Consider the following 19,387-nt stretch of genomic DNA (forward strand, 5'->3'; position numbering starts at 1 on the left):
AACTGCTGAGGCCAGAAGCCCTGCAGTTATACCCACAATGGCTTTTGAAGATACAATCATTTCAAAAGGCCACCTTTGAAATGAACAGGCCCTCTCTAAATGTTGTCCTGTCTGCCATCCTACCCCAGGAGGTCTGATCACTATACTTATTGGGGCCAAAACCCAGCCCCTTGGAATACAGGTGCCAATTCCACCCCCACGTAACCATCCCAGAAAGGCCTCTCAGATTCAGAGACCCACAGTTTCCCTTGAGTCTCCAGATAATGTCCTTCGATAAGGAATGCACAGATGTTGCTGTCCCGCTTGCACCCAGATGTGAATTGGAGACAGGCCAACAGACACACACAACCATGAGTATCAAAATGCCCACTTTCCCACAAGTGACATTTTCACATAGGTAATGTCAGATCCACTCGCACTATTGGAGAGGATTTGTCATTACAAACTCATCAATATCAAACACAATACTGCTACTAATCTGCCCATAGGAAATACTGCTCAATAGCCTTTCCCTACATTCCCCATGCTAATCCAATGAGAGAAGCAGGCCTGTTGTACCGAACACACCACCCGGTGCCATTCATGACCCTTTTATGTAACGAACACACGCACATGCCCTACCTCTTCCCAACACTGCACCCTGTCCCCAGGGAGAACTCGATATAGCAAGAGACATGCAGAACCTTGGAACATAGCTTTTTAAATGCCAAACCTGTTAACAGTAACTTGTGCTAACAAGCCCCACCAGGGCAAACCTGAGGCACAATCGATCAGCTACCTTCGAGGCTGCACAACCAGTGTGGTAGACCCACGGAGGAGCATTTGAGATATGTATCTCAAATGCTAAGGGGAGGACTGGTCTGCTAGCCCCGAATATTCAGAGTCCCAAGGCAGTAAGTGGACGGGTAAGTCCGTCTTGCGAGAGGTCCCATTGGTACAGTCGGTTGATAGCTCCGTCTCGCATTCCGGTACCAGTCCTCCCCCTTCACTTTATGTGGGGTTTGCTCTACACTTTCAACTCACGAAGTAACCCTGGTTAAGACCGGGTTGGAATTATCACCGGTCCAGCGATGTATCGCACGTTACTATTTCTTCTCTTACAGCCCTGAAGAGTCACGTTTTAAATCACATGTGACTAAACACATGTCAGCTGGTTCTTTACCCATTTTAAGAACGTGATAAAAAAATAAACGTAAAGAACTTTCTGGTGTCGACCCTCAAATTTTTTTCACAGGAAGTACCATGACTGTGGGTTGTAACTCTAAACCCAATACTCTGAATGTGTGCCCGGGCCTTGGTTCGACACTTTAGATAATGACCGTCCATGCAGTACTGTAAGAGTAGAAATGCAGCCAAAGCAGAACGATTTACAAATAATTTTTCCAAGGCGTTCTATCGTGAGGCCTTTCCTTACAATGTATAGAGCAAATATCCAGAAGACCTCCCACTTCTTTCTGTAAGCATTGTTATCTTTAATCTTAAGAATAATAATTTTCTCGAGAATAGTCCATTTAAATTCATTCTCCGTATGTCCAAGTTCTTTACTGTGATCTACCATGGGGACAAGATTTTTCCTATTACGAACTGCTGACTTGTGTTCACTGTATCTCAGTGTTCTATAATCTGTGGGACGAGCCCCCCCACTTCCTAGGGGGGCGCTCACTCCACTTTAATCTGACCTTTGTTCCCTGCGTCTGGGGCGGCCTTAGGCATGTGCAAGCTGTGCACCTGCACATGGCCACCAAACCCCATGGGCCTCCACGCCAATATATATCCTTAATATAATAATCCTCTGAGGATGGATACATATTTGCTTGGCGGCCCCTGGCAGGGATTTGGCGGCCTCTGGCTCCGTTCCACTTACTAACACCCTGACCCCCTCCCCTCCTGAGCTCCGGGGGGGGGGGGGGCTCTGCCCCACCCGGACCCCCTCTTACGGGGCCCCCTACCTACGCACCCTGCCCAGGGCCGCCATGAGCCTAGAGCGGCCCCTGCTGCGTCTGTCTGTCTGTGCAAGTCTTCTTGTATGTCAAAGGGGGAGGGAGGGGAGATCGATGGGGCAGGAGGTGCCATTCTTTTGTCATGTTAACTCTCCCAGGAGGAGGTTAATTCATAGAGCTGACAGCTTCAGCTGCAGTCGGAAGCCAAGGAGTCTTCTCTGCTAAAACCAAAAGCAAACAAACACACTTTCGGTTTTAGCAGAGGAGACCCCTCACCTCTCACTGCACCTGAAGCTGTCAGCTCTGTGAATTAACCCCCTCCTGGGAGAGTTAGCTCTTCCTAGAACGGAGACAAAGTTTCCAGAGAAGAGTAAGGCATGGGCAAAGTGGGCTTTGGCCCAGGGCCCCAGTCTTTCAAAGGGGGTGGGAGTTGTGGGGGTGGGGGGGTTTGAAAGAGCCAGCTCTATTCTACAGAGTCTTGCCCTCATGACCTTGAATCATTTTAAAACACAATGTTGCAAACAGCGTTTTTCAATCATTCATTTTTAATGTGTAAAAGTCTATTACAGACATTTTGCAGACAAAATGTGTTTATGTGTCATGTGGCATCCATATAAAAAGTTTATTTTAGATCAATACATGACCTCACATATGAGAAATAGAAGGGTGTGACAGATTTTCTACAGTAATATTAGTGAACTGCTGTTGTGTTACATATTGAAAACACACATCACTATCCCTGAATATCCGATGTACACACATTTAGTATTTGACCAAAGAAGGCATGAAAGAGCTGAGACTAGATCATAAAATCAAAGCTGGTCCGAACAAGGGCCCCAAAAATACATTTGACCCACAGGCCCCAAAATCCTTAAAACGTCCCTGAAAGTTTCTTTTAAAATTACACAGGCAGGCACGCAAAATGCCAGCCAGCCATGTGTTGATTAAACAGCGTGCAAATTGCTAAATATGGTTATAAATAAGAAGTATGTATTCATTTGAAATGTTAACGAGCTCCCAGTCCCCCCTTCTTTTTGTTGATTCATTTGTAATGTGACTTTTCTATCTTTGTTCCCTTTTATTATCAGTCATGGATCATTCATGCAGCTCTAGAAAACAATTAAAAGTTCTTTCTATTTATATTTGCTGTTCAAAGTATGCACAGACAATTGCTGAAAATACAGCTTTAGGTGACTGCTTATTTTTATACCATCTGTGACATCAAAATAATGAGCTGGCAACCGTATTCATAAGACTGGAAGTTTGTTGAGGGATCAGCACATTATTTATTTCCTCCACCCTGATCCCTGGTTACGGCCATAATATCAATAGTTTAACACATTTGAAACCCTACGCTGCCGTCAATAACATGCTGAGTTACTTCAAGTGTCTGGGAATGCACCCTGCATTCAGACCACTCATCTTCATTCTCGCCCTTCACTTTCACTCTCACCCAGCACTCACACTGATCCTGATGCACTCACACCATTCACCCACTTACCCTCCACCCACAGGGATCACTCTGCACTCACAGCGATCACAATGCGCTCACACTGATCACCATGCACTCACACCATTCACCCGCTCACCCTGCACTCACACTGATCACCATGTTCTCACACCATTCACCCACTTACCCTCCACTCACAGTGATCACTCTGCACTCACAATGCACTTGCGCTTTTCACCCTGTACCTCACCCTGCAGTCACAGGAGCACACTACTCAACCTGCACTCGTGACACTTCACTCACCTGTCCCCCTCACTGTTCAATCTGCAATCTCACTCCAATAAGCCCACCACTATTGGGTTCTCATCACATGCGGTATTAAAGACGAAGTACCGTTCAAGACTGGATTTGGAGCACAGCCTGAGGATTGCAGTAGCAAAAATCCATCCACAGATTGACCGTCTCTGAAAAACAGGCACACCTGTCACATTTATGGTGGTGATATTATTATCTATCCAAGTCATATGTAAAACAAAGCATCCTAGTAAAAACAATTTGCACACATTTTATCTTGGAAAGTGGTGTTTTGAGCTGTGTAATAAGCCTCTGTCATTTCACCACACCCACTCACAAACCTGCAGTTTACTAAACACTCTTATTGTATTGAATGTTATTCGCTGAATATGCCCGGAATGAGCGTGGCGGTCGAGTCCAGAAATTTCTGTCAGGTGGTGGGGGGGCCCAACATCTAAAAAAATTCAGCTGGGGGGGCTCAACCTACAAAAGTTTGAAGACCTCTGCTGTATCTAGTTCTAAACTCACTACGTGATTCCCTAAAGTATCATAGACTGCATGTACAAATAACATATACAGTGTTTCTTGGTCTACAGTTCATCATGCAATTGAAATCCACAATAGTATCTCCATATATGATGTCATTAGATACAATGGCACTGTCACACGCTTGGCATTGTCCACAGCGGTAGTTGCTGGTGACAGGAAAGTCACCTGTAATAGATTTCTGAATACATTTGGAGTTAGGTAGCGATCTGGCTCTCACAAATCTATCTCTCAGAATTCTATTTCTTCTAAATGCAAGCAGGGACTTAAAGAGAATCAAGTCATTCTCACTTGCATTAAGTATATGCTGTTGGGCATTACTGATTTGTCTAATCTTGTCATTGATGTTAGAATGTTGGATAACACATGCTAGATTAAAGTTGTTCTCCAGCCGTCTGGGCTCCAACATGCTTTCTCTGTATTATTTTGCTCTCTTATACGCATATCTACAAATAAGCCTTTGATCTTTCTGACCCTAGGAGCCCATAGTTATAATTCCTGCTTATAGGTAGCCTGAAAATCCATATGTTTTGCTTTTTATTTTAGATTAATTCATTTGATCATTCATTTGATCCAATCCTCATCCTGCACCTTGGAAACTATTATCAGTTTGTCACCCATGGATCCTTGCCCTATCAATTTAGAAAATTGGTCATCTGAGAACACAAAGGTTTTGATGGTTTCCATATTAAATGTGTAAAGATAGCTTTCCAAAAGAAAAATTCGAACATCTATCTATACATCAGCCGTGAGTCATACAAAAACAATACTATTAGACACACACATGATACTCATCTTTCATTACAACATATCATAACAACACAAACATATATAGAGGTAAATAAAGACAAATCCACTCCAGAAAAGCTGTCTGTGGCCGACAGTGTAATGCAAACATAGGGGTCCATATAGTTCGCGATATGTAGTAGGAAAGGGAGAAACAAAGCAAGAGAAAAAAAGAACAACCCCCCCCCCCACAAAAGCTCAACTAGAATCATGCCTTACTTAAAGCAACACAAGACTTTTTGCTATCAAGAATATATCTTTTATATATATATATATCAATGAACTTTCAGTATGTTATATATGAGAGAATAAATAATTTTGTACAACTGCTGCCATACCCCCAACACAAACACACAGACCAATTTGCACCACATCCATACATTCATACTATTACCAAAACTTAAAACCTGTATAAACATTGTACAGCACCATACTGTTTCATATAGAAAACTTCAATAAAATGCTTAGGTTTATGCAGCCTGATGAGGAATAATCAAGCGGACATATTAATACACAATCCAATAAATCAAACTTTCATTTTTAAAAGAGAAAAACTCCTATATAGACGGTACTTCCACACTTTTAGCTTTTAATTGGGCAGTAAAGAGATTCATCAAGTTTTTTCACATGTGGGAACTGTTGAGATCCCTATGGCAACAGTAAAGAGTTGTTTTTACATTGCAAAGGGGAGTCTTTCTTTTTATTTATTTCTTAAGTTACCATGCAGCACTAGCATGGGCCAAGCACCCGTCATTAGATTAAACTCAGAAAGGGAGCCGTCATTCAGATACAGAGACCTCCATCTCTATATATCCAAAAACAAACAAACACTGGCATATCCAATAGGTCTCGACCATGGGTGAGCTTTTGGCTTTGGCAATCGGTGGTGAATAGAGGCAAGGAGGGAGAAACAGAGATGGGGATAGAGAAATAGAGAGGAGGGGGAGAAGTTACAGGGACGGAAGGGCGGGTGAGGAGAAACAGGGACAAGAGGGTGGGTGGAAGGGAAAAGGAACAAGGATCGTACACAGATATTCGCTATCGCAGAAAGCGCACACGTGCATTTTCGCTATTAATATACATCTGAAATAAACTATTGCTCTGAACTCAACCCCAACATTGCGTTTTTTTGCCTTTAAAGTGATCCGAAATGACATGTTGGGAGCACCTTGCAAAAAATTGGGAGCGGAACTCCGCCACATCCGGGTGCACAGCCTCAATTCTTTTTGCATAATAAAATGCCGCAAGCTTCACCATGTTTTCCCAGTTGTTTATTTTTATAATTGAAATCCAAAGTTAATCATTTTTTCAAATGTATCTATGTCACAAAAGAGACGCATATGCCTTCACTACATTCTTAATGGAACAGGAATGCCAATCCAGGCCTTCTCCTGCATATGACTGTGCGCATACGTTAATTCACGAGCGTCGTTGTTAATCACCCAATGCATTTCGAGCCCCAACTCTGGCTCTTCGTCAGGGGTTAAATTCTATAAATGAAAACACATCAGTTAGACTCTATATCTGACCCAGTGACATTCATTAATTGTTACACATACAGTTATTGCTATTTACCCAAATCAACGTTTTCCCGCTAAATGATGCAACCTACTGTTGCCGTTTTAAATGAGTACCCCTGCTTTTCACCTTTCTCCCCTTCTTCTCTCTGACAGATACACGTTATCTACATTGTACTGCCCCACCTCACTGTCAAACCCATACTCTTTTATGAAAAGCAACATAACAATCCCAATGGAATCATCCTCCTTGAGAATCCATACCTTTCAAACAAAAAGTGCAAACGTCCTCCCCACGTCTTCGTTACTAGAAGGGATTCAACCTAATGCTCAAACTCTCTGATTTTTATCCTTTTTCGTCAGTTGTCTCCTCCCCTCCCATTCACCTGTTCTGAATTAAACCTCTCTCACTGCATGGCCCTATAGCTAGTCTCTTTCCTATCCGGGTTGCTGCCTACAAATCCCACAATACACTTAATATAACACCCTGTTCCCCACGGTATGCATAAAACATTTGCTCTCCTGAATGCATCTACCATCCCCCTGAACCTCCCAAAGCATTTAAATATACTCAATAATGCTCCGCCCACCCACTGGTGTCATATCAACATCAATTGTGTAATATTTATGATCTTTCAAATATCAGCTTATTCAACAATGAAATGAACTACTGTGCAACAACCAAATAAACATCAGTAAGTTATTAAAAATTAGGCCATAAATACACCAAATGTCCAACTTCAATTGTCCTTCATATTCATAAGATCACGCTCTTGAAAAAGTTTGTCCGATTGTCTCTTTTGTGACAGTTCTCAGTTTCATCAAATCTTTCATGGTACTCCAATGGGTGCTACTTGTCAATCGGGCCGAAAGTAATACATTCAATTTTGAAAAGGCGACGATGTGCACACCTTCTTAAATCAGTTTTAGTTCATTCCTTTTTTAGGAGCACCAACATTATACATAGCAATTGTACTCTAGAACTTTGGGTAAACTGAGGGGAATGAGGACTACAGTTCCCTTTATGCACCAGGCTCGTAAATAAAGGCCCAAGAGAGGAACTTTGAGCCCCCGATGACAATCGTCTATGCCACAGACTACACCGTATGTCCCGGTGATATATTGTTTCACACATGTAGTAATTTATCGGAATTCGGTTTATCTAGACAGCTCTGCAAGACACTAAACAGAGAGGCAACTGTGTTTAAAAAGATAAGCTGTCTGCGGGAGCGTTGTACAGCTCCCACGGCGCTCAAGCTGACACCAGTCAGATTACTCCCGCCTCTTAACTGACTCCACATGCATTAGTCATCAAGCAGCTGTTATCGGAGGTCGGCTCCTCTGGCAGGCTTACTCAAATTCTGGCCACAAAATGATAAACAGGAACGGAGTGACTAAAAACACAAGTGCTTGTGTTACATCCAGAAACCAACAAAAAAAACAGTTCGCCAAAAGTAACATAAATAGCCAGAAGTGAAATGAGACATGTAACTGGGCCAGTGCTCATGGTAGGGAACAACACACCAAAAGGAGGGACAAATGTCAACAATTCACCATTGAAAAGCAAAGAATTTTGAAAGGAACACAAAGTAAAGAATGAAACGAGATGGATGTGCTGAAAGCCCACAAAGTAGTTACAACATGTCTCGAAGAGTCAGTGCTTGCGCTGCCTAGGCGAGACCTAAAAATGGAAACAAATAACTAAATAATCAGTCTCACTCTCAGGTGTAAATAAATACCTGAATGGGGCCAGCAAAATTTCACGCAGCATCATGGGCACATACCAGAGTTCCAAACTCAGGTGAAAGTGATCGAGTTGAATGGATCGCCATTTAAGCTAAAGGCATGTCCCAGGTGACACCTACAAAGTAGAGGAAATATACGACAGGCTCGACAAGGACACAGAGGCCAGCCATCTTCAAATGTATAAATATGCTACTACTACATACCCTAATTAATTAAGGAAAGGAACCACTTCTTACAATAATCACATTGCAAGTAGAAGCTTCATAGATCTGCATCATGTACGTAGAGCAGATGAAATACAATACTCTAAATTAAAAGATGACTGTGCCGCTAGCAGCCGCTTCATGCAGATATTCACATTGCAAGAAGAAACTTCATATGTCTGCATGTCATGCATGAAAAGGATAAAATGAAATACCAGAAAATAGACAATGGAACATCGTATATCAGCACAGAGAGGAAGTTGATCAAATATGGCCTGATGACTGCTGTGAGAGTAAAAATGATACGCTTCAAAACAGGAAATCGAGAACAGATCAGCCACATTAAAATATATAAATTGTCAAGTAGACAAACACGGACCAAGAGTGATAGTGATCAATGCACCAGAGAGCATCAACCTTACGTACTCTCCAAAAGGTAGACGAAGTTTCCAGACAATATCTATTATATGGTATAATAAAGGTAGATACTGATGGAGGACGTGGCCACGCAAGCAACTAACATGGCCGCTTGCTGTTGAAGCGCCGTAGGCCGCCCAGCAATTCCCACATTATCCCCGGCGAAATCGAAGCCAATGGCCTTAAACTTACACCACTGGGTCTCGGAGTGTGCCCTGACTCCTGCGGGTTGACTCTGCAAAAGAATGGCCTCACCGTCACTGAGATACAGCTACTGAAGACTCGGAGGGCGAAGAGACGACGTGTAGCACCCAGGGCTTTGCAGACACCAGCGAGCAGAGTGGCGAAGGGACGTGCGCAGGGCGTCACAGGTGAGTGGGGGCCCGCTGAGGTGGTGGTGAAGCCGGTCGCAAGTTGGCGGCGGTGACTACCACCCTGCCACCCACCCCGAGACACCACGAATTGGAGCAAGGCGTGGCTGTGTCTGGCTGCGCCCGATCCCCAACGCCCATACATGCCATTTTACTGAGGCCACGCCGGGGACAGGGCCCGCCGTGTGCTGGGCGGCTCCCGGCTAATGGGGGCGTAGCGATCTAAGGGAGGTGGGGCACACCGATGTCGGCCTTCCACTCGCCGTGGCCGACCGCCTAGTGGCGTGGTCCCTGCTCATTGCTGCCCATCTACTCTGCAGTTGAGGTGCCTGATCCCCCACCTGGCTCCCTGGATTACGAGAGGCCTGCACTCGCCTGCAGTTATTCCATTCCCCTGCGAGATACCGCCAGCACCATAACCTGCATCCGGCCCCCTACTCTGACTGCCTGATTGCCCGCCTGATGCATCTGGCCTTCTGCGCTCCTCTAGTGGGGGCATGTGGTCTCCACAGACTGGTTGCTGTGCCATGCCCCGTCTAACATCAAGGTACGAGGCACCAACTTGCAGGGTGAACACTAGAATCCACGACTTGGGGCCCCACTGGAGGCGAGCTTTCCCCAGGCCTGTGCCAGGTGCATGGAGGCCAGAGAGAGACATTGGATCCGGCGACCAGAGCCGGCTTGAGGCATTTGACTTACTCGCACTACGCCTGGGGCCCTGCACCATCCCATTTGTACTGCTCTGGGACAGTCGCGGACTGCACGGTTTGCTTCCTGGGCCCTAGCGCTTCCTGACACGCGACTGGTCTGCTTCCTGGGGCCCAGTACGGAATCCACATAGGTCCTTCCTGTGCTTGGCTTCTCCGTGGTTGCACTCACGCAGCAGCCTGAGGCATGGGCCTCGAAGACCCTGCCATTTGAAAAAAACCACAGACAGGCCTTCTGAGGAGGGGTCTAACAAGGCGTAGAAAGTTCAGGGTGTAGAACATCAAGACGACCTTCCTGCACTGACAACATCTATGCCTCAAGAGATGAGGGCTGGTTCAGGCCCTAGACGGCAGTTCGACACATTGGATAAGAGCCTGACAGACATGGGGGCCAAAATCCAAGTGCACGACAGACGCCTTGATGTGGCTGAGGCTCGCATTTTGGACATCGAAGATGGAACAGCTCAGTCCCTGAAACGTTTAGAGCATGTTGAAGGCATCCTTAAGGAGGTGGCAATAAAGAACGAAGACCTCGAAGACCGCAGCAGGCGCAACAACGTTCGCATTTTAGGTGTCCCTGAGTCCACTGTCACAGGCCGCATGGACGTCTTTGTCGAGACTCTGTAATCGGACCTTTTTGGGAGGGAGTCTTTCACCCCGGGGTTTGTGATAGAGCGCGCACACCGGTCCCTGGGGCCACAGCCTAACCCTGGTTGACACATCATTGCAGGTGTTATGAACTTCAGAGACCGCGATTCAGCACTGCGCCTCGCCAGGGAACGTGGCGACACCATATGGCAAGGCTCTACACTGTCCTTATACCCAGACTTCACTGTAATGGTGCAGGATGCGCGTCGGAAATATAATGGGGTCACGGTCGCCCTAAGGAACCTGGGTTTAAAGTATGGCATGTTATATTCAGCCAGGTTGAACGCTGCTGTGGAAGGTCGGGCCCGCATATTTGATAACCCCACAGAGGCGCAAGAATTTTGTCATACGTACAAGCAAAATAATAATCGGGCTGGGTCCGGGGGGTGACCTTCCCCACCGCATAGTGGCTCCGATGCAAGTGTTGAACTATTTTCCAGTTCCGCTACTGGCTGACTCTGTTGCGAATGCTCTTTTGCACTATGGTGCCACTGAACGGGGATAATGTACAATCTTTTTTTGTAACATTTTAGCTAGCTGGCCAACTTACGTGGCGTTTCCACCCCTCACAGTGAATACCTTGGGTTTGTACTTGTTCTTACTGAGGTACCCTTCTAGGGGTTCTTCATTTAAATGTAAAGTAAATTAGCCCTTCAAATTCTCCTTTTGGTTATGGATCTGCGTCACTTGGGGCGTAGTGAGGTTGGGGGGGGTGGGTGGGGGTAACTTCTTTTTGTTTAAATGTTTCTGGTTGTATAAAGCAATGGTCACTGTCACAGTTTTTCGTTATTCACTGTTAAGCAATTATGCCATGCTTGACACCGGATGGCGCAGTTAGGTAATTTTGAAGGTCCATCTGGTCTGTCCTTAATGTCTTGGAAGGTCAGAGGTCTGAACGACAATCACAAGCGGAGGCAGGTTGTTCATTATCTACTGAGACACAATGAGGATATTGCATATTTGCAGGAAACGCATTTACCAAAATCAGAGTAGGCCCGCTTTACTGCCTGCTGGGGAGCACACAGGTATTTCCCTAACTACAGCAATTACTCCAGAGGCATATCCATCCTTATTCACAAGAGGATTCCTTTCAGCCTCCGCTCCGTGGTAGGGGGTGTCACCACACGGCACTGGTGTGTGTTTATGGCCCGAACACCGACTCCCCCGACTTTTCATTACAAGGCCAATTAGTAAGGTTAGAACCAAGCTTTCTCTTGATAGGGGGGGATTTCGATTGACTCCTTAACCCAAGACTGGACAGCACTGCCGCATCTCCCGATGCCAAACCACGAGCGCACAGCACGCTGCTAGAGTTATATGAACACCTATTCCTGCTAGCCATCTGGCGCCAACGTAACACTGCCTACACGGAGTACACCCATTATTCTGGCCAACACAACTCTTGGACCAGAATCGACTTTTGGCTGGTTTCCCCAGGCATTACCAGCTGCTTCCGGTCACTGGTGACTCTGCCAAGAACGTATTCTGATCGTGCCCCGGTACAACTCGATCTAAAGGTCCCACGCTCGGAGGGGTTTGAGCGACAATGGCACTTTCCGAGCCGCGCCCTGCATGATGACCTTTTTATTGCTGAGGTGCGCAAAGCCATTGACGACTACTTCTCAATTAATATAGGTTCCGTAGACATATGGGCAGTCTTGTGGGAGGGCTTCAAGGCATACAACCGGGGAGTATGCATAGCGAAACACGCCAGAGTTCTTAAAGATCTTTGAAACACAGTGGCACGTATGGAGCGCAAACTCACTGACCTAGATGACACATTACCCCAGTCCACAGTCCCGGAGAGGGAGGGAAGACGTTTGGCTCTCCTGGTTGAATTCTGGAAGGCAGCGGACCGCAAGATATTATATTTGGCAAATATCAGGGGGCTTGGCGCTATGGCGAGGGAGAATGGCCCAGTCGGGTGTTGGCGCAGATGCTCCGACCCCCATATAGCAGAGCTTACATTACTGAACTTGACACCTCCCCAAATCAGACACTTACCTCCACCACTGAAATTCGTGATGAATTATTGGCCTATTTCAAGGCCTTATAGACTACCAAAGTAGGTAACAATCCCTCGGCCCAGGAGGCCTACTTGTCCGAGATTGCACTGGTATATCTAGAACAAGCATTTACAATGCAATGGTTTCGCCTTTGTTAAAGTTAGAGCGATTGGCATTGCTCTTGACATTATTTTTATTTATGTTTTTTTTTAACATAAATAAATGGCATTGTCATTTACAATGCCACTAGCTTTATCTCTTGCAAATGACACACACCAACACCCACAGAGAGCCCCCCCAACACACACAAACCCCCCCCCACACACACACACCCACACAGAGCCCCCCCACACACAGCCACACAAAGCCCCCCACACACACCCACACAGAGCCCCCCCACACACACACCCACACAGAGCCCCCCACACACTGCGAGCCCCACCCCACACACTGTGGGCTCGCTGCGAGCCCCCCCGCAGGCAACAGAGGCACGAAAACAGGGTCACAAGCAAGCAACAGGGTCACAAGCAAGCAACAGGGTCCCAAGCAAGCAACAGGGTCACAAGCAGGCAACAGAGGCACGAAAACAATCTTGAAGTTGCCTATACAAGTTGTATTTCCATGGATACCCAAGTCAGCTAAAAGTAGCACTAGGCAAGAAGTGAGACTCATCAAGTCAATGGGTAGGAACAAAGCTGGTTTAATCTTTTCAGACCTGTGATGTGACCCTTCAGTCTTTTCAACGAGTCAAACAGCCAGTAATAGTTTTCTTGGGAACATGGCCCTTATTAGTGGGCGTAAGATGCGATAAAGAGTATTAGAGGGTTTCCACTGATGCTGCTGCATCGCTGTCTGCTTCTAGTATTACACCAGTGTAAAAATATGTAATCTTTTTTTTGTTTAATTAATTTGTCACCCGATAAGGAAAGGGCTCTATTTTAACTTTTAGCTGGTAGACGGAGACCTGGAAGAGGCTAACCTGGCATTATACACCATCAAAAGCGAGGGGCCAGGTGGAAGGTGGTGTGAAAAAAAACAAGGGGGGTATTGGAGCGCTTTACCTGGGCACCGTAATGACCTTACGCCTTCAGGCGCGGGGAGATTAAGTGCTTAGCCCAGAATCACCTAATGACTTTCATTCTGAAAGCATCTAGGTTCTTGCCTGTCGCCTCATGGGCTTTTATAACATGTTTCATTTTCACTGTCTTATTGCCGTAAAATGCATGCCCAGGCATACTGGGGACACTCTCCCGCTCTGGACCTGCTTAGGGCAAGCCCCCACCCCGCGTCTCCCAGTGTAATGGCCGTCTGGGCGGCAGGCACAAGTGCTCCTCTGCTCAAGTTCCCGAAAAACTTTCACTTCCAGCCCTGCATTTTATCGCACACAAAGAGGTCGGGGGAAGGCCAGCAGACAAATATATCCTGAGCTGGAAAACTATCCGCCACTAATCTGGTTGTCCTACAGCAAACTAAGACTCTATACAGCTGACCCTCGACCACCGAATCAGATTGCCCTGCTGCCGGTATGCTGTCGCTAATCTTGTAATTGCGCAGTTCTCAGCTTGCATTCTGAAGGTTTTGGCTTCTTCTCTGAGCCAAACTGGATTCTTGTGCGCAGCTGGGCCAGCACGCAAGGGCTCGGTATCTGTGTCTATTCAGCCGATGCAGCATGGGGGTGTGGTGCGAGGAGTGTTTCTCAAAACACAAGCACGTTTGAGGCGATGGTAGCGCCAGTTTCTAATCCTCATTTCCTGCATGGAAGCGCCCGGGGCATGTATCGTGTAGCATAGTCCTCCGTCTATTGTTAACTACTTTATTTACGCTATTTCCCTGGTGTCTCTTTGCTGAGATCCCATGTTGGCACGAGTGTCTGATGTAAAAGCAGCGCGGAACTGCTCTAAGGCTCTACCCTGACCTCCCCGCCAGGGTCGGCAGCCGCAGCGTGAGATAACCCGACCGGCCTGTGCCAACGGCTACTCTTGCCATTTTTTTTTTTTTTTTTTTTTTTTACTCGCGCCCTTAGGTGGCCCGCCGCCATACTGCGATGTGAGAAACCCTGCCTGAGGTAACATTGCAAACATGTCCTTCTGCGGGTGCGCCGCCATAAGTGCTGCAACATCGATCTCTAGCCTATCGAGGCTGCTAGGTATCGGGCGCATTTTACCTCCCTATTTCCCTGTACCTTGCCTTGCCTTGTCTCTTACCTCCTTTGATGGCTGTGGGGGCACTGTCGCCCGCCCCGGCCTATGTCCTCTCGGGGGCACCACCGCCCGCGCCGACCGCCGCCTGGTACCGACCTGGCTGCTGTGCCTTAGTTGTCCCAGCTGCTTGTGCCACAATCTGCCAGCTGCCCTGGATCGCTTCTTTGTGAGCACCGCCGTTCTGGCCTAAGGTGCATTCGGGTCGCCGTTCTGGCACCCTGCTCCGCCTCGGTCGCCTTCCGACAGCTGGTGGTTGATCACGAACTCCTGCACCCCGGTTTCCGCGAGGTGCCGCCTAGCTCTGTTGTCGTCCTGCTGCTTGCTCTGTCCTGCGAGTCGGAGGGGGTACCTTCGCTTCTGGCTCTTGCTCGGTCGGTTCCTGCGAGTCCCTTCCTCCTTGGAGGCTGCCTGGCGAGGCTGCTGGGCCGTGGGGGACTCGAAATCCGTCGGGTCGTTGCTCCTGGATGAACCCACCCCCGGGGTGCATGGTGCTGCAGAGGAGGCTCCCGCTCGCAGCTGGGCAGCCCAGACAGAGCGGCAGGTTGGAGAGGCACTTCTCCGCTCTCCCCGCGGGCGCCGCCATAGTGCTTTCCGTCTTGCTCTCCTTCTTCCCCGGGCTGCGGGGGGCGGGCACTTCCGGCCGGCCGCGCTAGGATTGGCCGGCCGGCCAGTCACGGGGCGGGAAACGGGAAGAAGAGACGCAGTAGTGCCGGCAATGCCGGACCAGACACGGGGGCGTTCCCGGCGTCCCGTGACGTCGGCAAAAGCCAAAGAATGTCGGGAACGCCCCCGTGTCTGGTCCGGCATTGACGGACAGGCCCCTCGTCCAATGGCAAGGCTCCGTTTACGGAGCCAGCCAATCAAGGACGAGGGCCGAACAAAAGCCACACTACTCTTCTCAACAGGATTTCGCCTGCGCGGAAAAGCTGCGCAGAGCGCAGCTTCCGCTAGGCGAAACCTAAAAAGGGATGCAGGATTTTTTTAGCAGAACCCATATCAGAGGTGGATGTTCTCGTGCCATTGTTTTTCCTACGCGGCTCCTTTGCCCCTGGCTTGGACGGGTTCATGGTGGAATTTTATAAGGCATACAAGGACGTACTACCTCTGCAGCTGCTACCAATTCTTGTTTATATAGATATGTTAAACGAGGACCAGAGACGGAAGAAAACAACAGCTGTGGGTTGAAAAGTTGCACAGGAAGAGAAACCAACATTTATTTATCGTGGATTTATGAGAAAAACTTGAAAATAAAGTTACAAAAATAAATAAATTAAGGTAGACAATGATAAATTTACCATGTGATAAATGTCAGTTCTTTTGCGTGACTGAACATAATTAATCACTATATCCACCTATTCAGAAGAAAGTACATCAAAACCCAAGGTGCAGACAATGTATAGTATATTACCTTTCCCTTTGGTGATGCAATTTGTACATTATTTATTTTTAATTCACAAGCAGAACATCTGCTGGGCCCCTCTGTGTTTGCAACACCTCCTAGGACCATCTAGACATTTTGCTAGCATTTAGCACCGTATTAACTGTGAATAATGTATACATCTTGACCGCTTCTTAACTCTCAGAAAGAAAATTTCATTAATGGGAAGAGATAACATACATGGCAATTTCCAGAGTTTCATATTTGGTTTCAACTTTATCCTTCTTCAAACTAAGTACATGTATTTATCATATTTGCTGAACAAGAAGGGCTCACTACATAAGTTGTACAACCTATAATAGAGCTTATCTCAGATACTTGTGCAAAAGATCTCAGTTGTTCCACCTCAAATTGATGCTATGTGTTTATACACTTACTTAAACTACGATTTAATTACACAGACTTACTGGCAGACATGGAGATTGCCTTGTTTTCAGGCCATGTGCATTGTTTACTTTCAGACCGTGTGCAGTGTTTACATACAAACAACCAATAAAAAAACGATGTTAAATAAGTTCAGTGATCAACCTACGCAAATACTGTTTGATGATTGAGGGTGCACAAATAGTCAACATCCAATAAATATCTATTCATGCTTAATAGTTTTCTAAAGTTTATCCACGAGCATTTAATTTACTTCGAAGAACAGATTTTATTTGAACACAATAAAGGTAAGAAGTAATTTAAATTCATTTGTTTACAGAAATGGATTCCAATAGACTAACAAGTGTGAATAACTTTAGTCAACCAAAGTATTTATCTGGGAATAACATTTGCAGCAATATTCAATGAAATTACTTTTGAGCAAAGCCAACCAGTTGGGAAATGATCGCTGTGAGACCAGGCGCTAAAACGTGACCTCATGCCAATTGCCACAATAACTTCACAACTTTGACAAAGTTATGGCAGTGCACTTAGCGATCAGCACAACTTAAGCATTTCACAACCGCTGGGCAATTGTGTAACACTCTGCACATCAACTATTTCTGGAAGCTTACACAACTTGAAAAAGCAGAACCATTTCAACTATATTTGTCCAGCAGAAGATGGCTCAATGTTTTCATTTTATGAATGTTACTTCTAAAGCGCTGACATGACTTGAGGTAAACATCGCTCACACAAGAAGGAAAAGCCGGACTTACCCCCCTTCCTCAAGTACTCCACAACATTCCAGACCACGTGGGGGACGCCATTGGTGAGGAGGCCCTGCTGCTGCAGCTCTAGGAGATGCACTCCGAATATTTTCCGCTGGGACGTGACGGCGTGCCGGCTCATTGGCTGCGTCACCATCTTCTTCATGTCTTCCCTCAGCTTCACGGCCGTCTTGCTTTGCTTGAAGGAACACAGGAAGAGAGAGCAGTCAGTCGCACTCACTACGGGCGGCTGCATGCTGCAAAACTTAAACGTTTCACATACAACCCACGCGTCTCATGCAATGCCTTGCGGACTAATGTGAAGTTTAGTGCGCAAGCCCGCTGGCCCCTTGGTCAAATGGGTGTGCGCTTTTATTTACTGAGGAAAAGGCGAGCGTGCGCAGGAGCGCTCAGGACAGAGTCGGCGTAGCTAGGCGATAGTGTGCTTTCACAGCTGGCATAGGAGGACTGTATCCAAGGAATGAGCGCTACAGCAACCGGAGGGTGTGACACGGCAGACATTGTGCAACCGCACGACAGACAGTCCTGAACAAGGAAGCCTGCGGAAGTTTACAGAACAAGTAGACAGCGGGAGCCCTCTGGGGCAAAATAATGGTGTTGTCGGGTTGGGAAAACTTGAGGCATCTCAGAGAGGTACGACAACGTGAGAGCATCAGTGTGATGAGCGCCGGGCGTTTTCAGTCAGGAAGTGGGATACAGCGCGTGAAAGGTGGGGACTATGCGTCCTGATGCAACTGTAAACAATTTTTAAGAATTTTTTTTCAAACAAATGAGCCGGTCTGCGTTTTTTCCACCAGCAGAAACTCAAAACTTTCTGTACAACGCTCAAATCTGCACGCAACTTTGGGGCAGTGTCCATGTATTTGTTTTTTAGCACAACTGGGACTCGCCTAATTATGAGATAAAATTGTTAAATTCGAAACCGCTGCAGGCAGCAACCGCCATTGCTAGACAATAGGTTGCTTGTTGTCACCAAGAAGGTTTATTTCGAGTGTAAAACACACATACAAATATCCATATACATCACAAAGACCAGTGGTCTGGAAAAGTGGTAAAACAACTGTGCCATAAAAATATATACAATCATAGAATATGGATTTACGTGCCTCTGTAAATTAAATGGGTCATTAACGTGCAAAGTAAAATGTATATGAAAGCAGGGTTTGGTTTGTGAGAAGTTGGCCTGGTATGTGATGTTCACTATTCTAGTGAGCACCGTGCACCAGTCCAAACGACCCCTATGGTGATTGGTTGTAAGTCAACCTTATAGACCAGCTATCCTATTGGTAGCCTGGACAAAAGCAGTCTTAGGCTAAACTCAAGAGGGCATGTGAAGCCAGCTGTTTTACCATATGCAATCCCTTTAATATCAAATAAAGGACACCACACAAGTTATATATTATAAAATATATGTATTTATTATAATCCTCTGTACTCTTTATGAGGGCAGAAGCACAAGCGTTAAACAAAGAACTTCATATAACATACAAAAGTTGCACAAATATGGATAGGCCCTGGCGGCCACTCATACCATATACTAAAATAGTGGTATAAGAACCACGTCACGAACAATGGTAAGGCTTAGGGCCTTGTCAATCGCTGGCGCTACACTGGACTAACAGAAGTTAGGACGGGGGAGGCCCACAGGATGCGGGTGCAGTGTCTATAGGCACACGCGTGCACCAATAGAAGTCAATGGTGCGTAAAAGTTAGAAAGTTACAGTTTTGGAAGTCTTCAGACTGGACTAGAACTTAACCACTTAAAACTAGGACACTAGGGATGTAAATCTCTACAGGAGCACCGTAATACTCTTGTTACCTCACCCACAGGAAGCGGGTGCATAGGTGTCAAAGTGCGTCGGGTTTCGTCGTGGAGTTCTATGGAGCCTTGCTGAAAAGATGCTGCAGGCGACCAGGAGAGAAGAGTCCAGTTGGATCCAAGGGTGGATCGAAGATGTAGAGT

At 46.5% G+C, this 19,387-nt stretch overlaps 1 protein-coding gene across 1 annotated transcript in view; it reads right to left on the reverse strand.

The window, feature by feature from the left end:
* Positions 1 to 19,387, reverse strand: part of FAM13A (family with sequence similarity 13 member A) — a 1,072,469-nt gene that overhangs the window by 893,551 nt on the left and 159,531 nt on the right. Inside the window, exon 2 of the mRNA XM_086961617.1 lies at positions 17,413 to 17,602. Within this exon, the coding sequence (XP_086817743.1) occupies positions 17,413 to 17,569 (157 nt within the window). The 5' untranslated portion in view covers positions 17,570 to 17,602. The remainder of the gene's footprint in view (positions 1 to 17,412; positions 17,603 to 19,387) is intronic.

The sequence above is a fragment of the Lissotriton vulgaris genome, chromosome 3_1, assembly GCF_964263255.1.
Source record: "Lissotriton vulgaris chromosome 3_1, aLisVul1.2, whole genome shotgun sequence".
Classification (NCBI taxonomy): Eukaryota; Metazoa; Chordata; class Amphibia; order Caudata; family Salamandridae; genus Lissotriton; species Lissotriton vulgaris.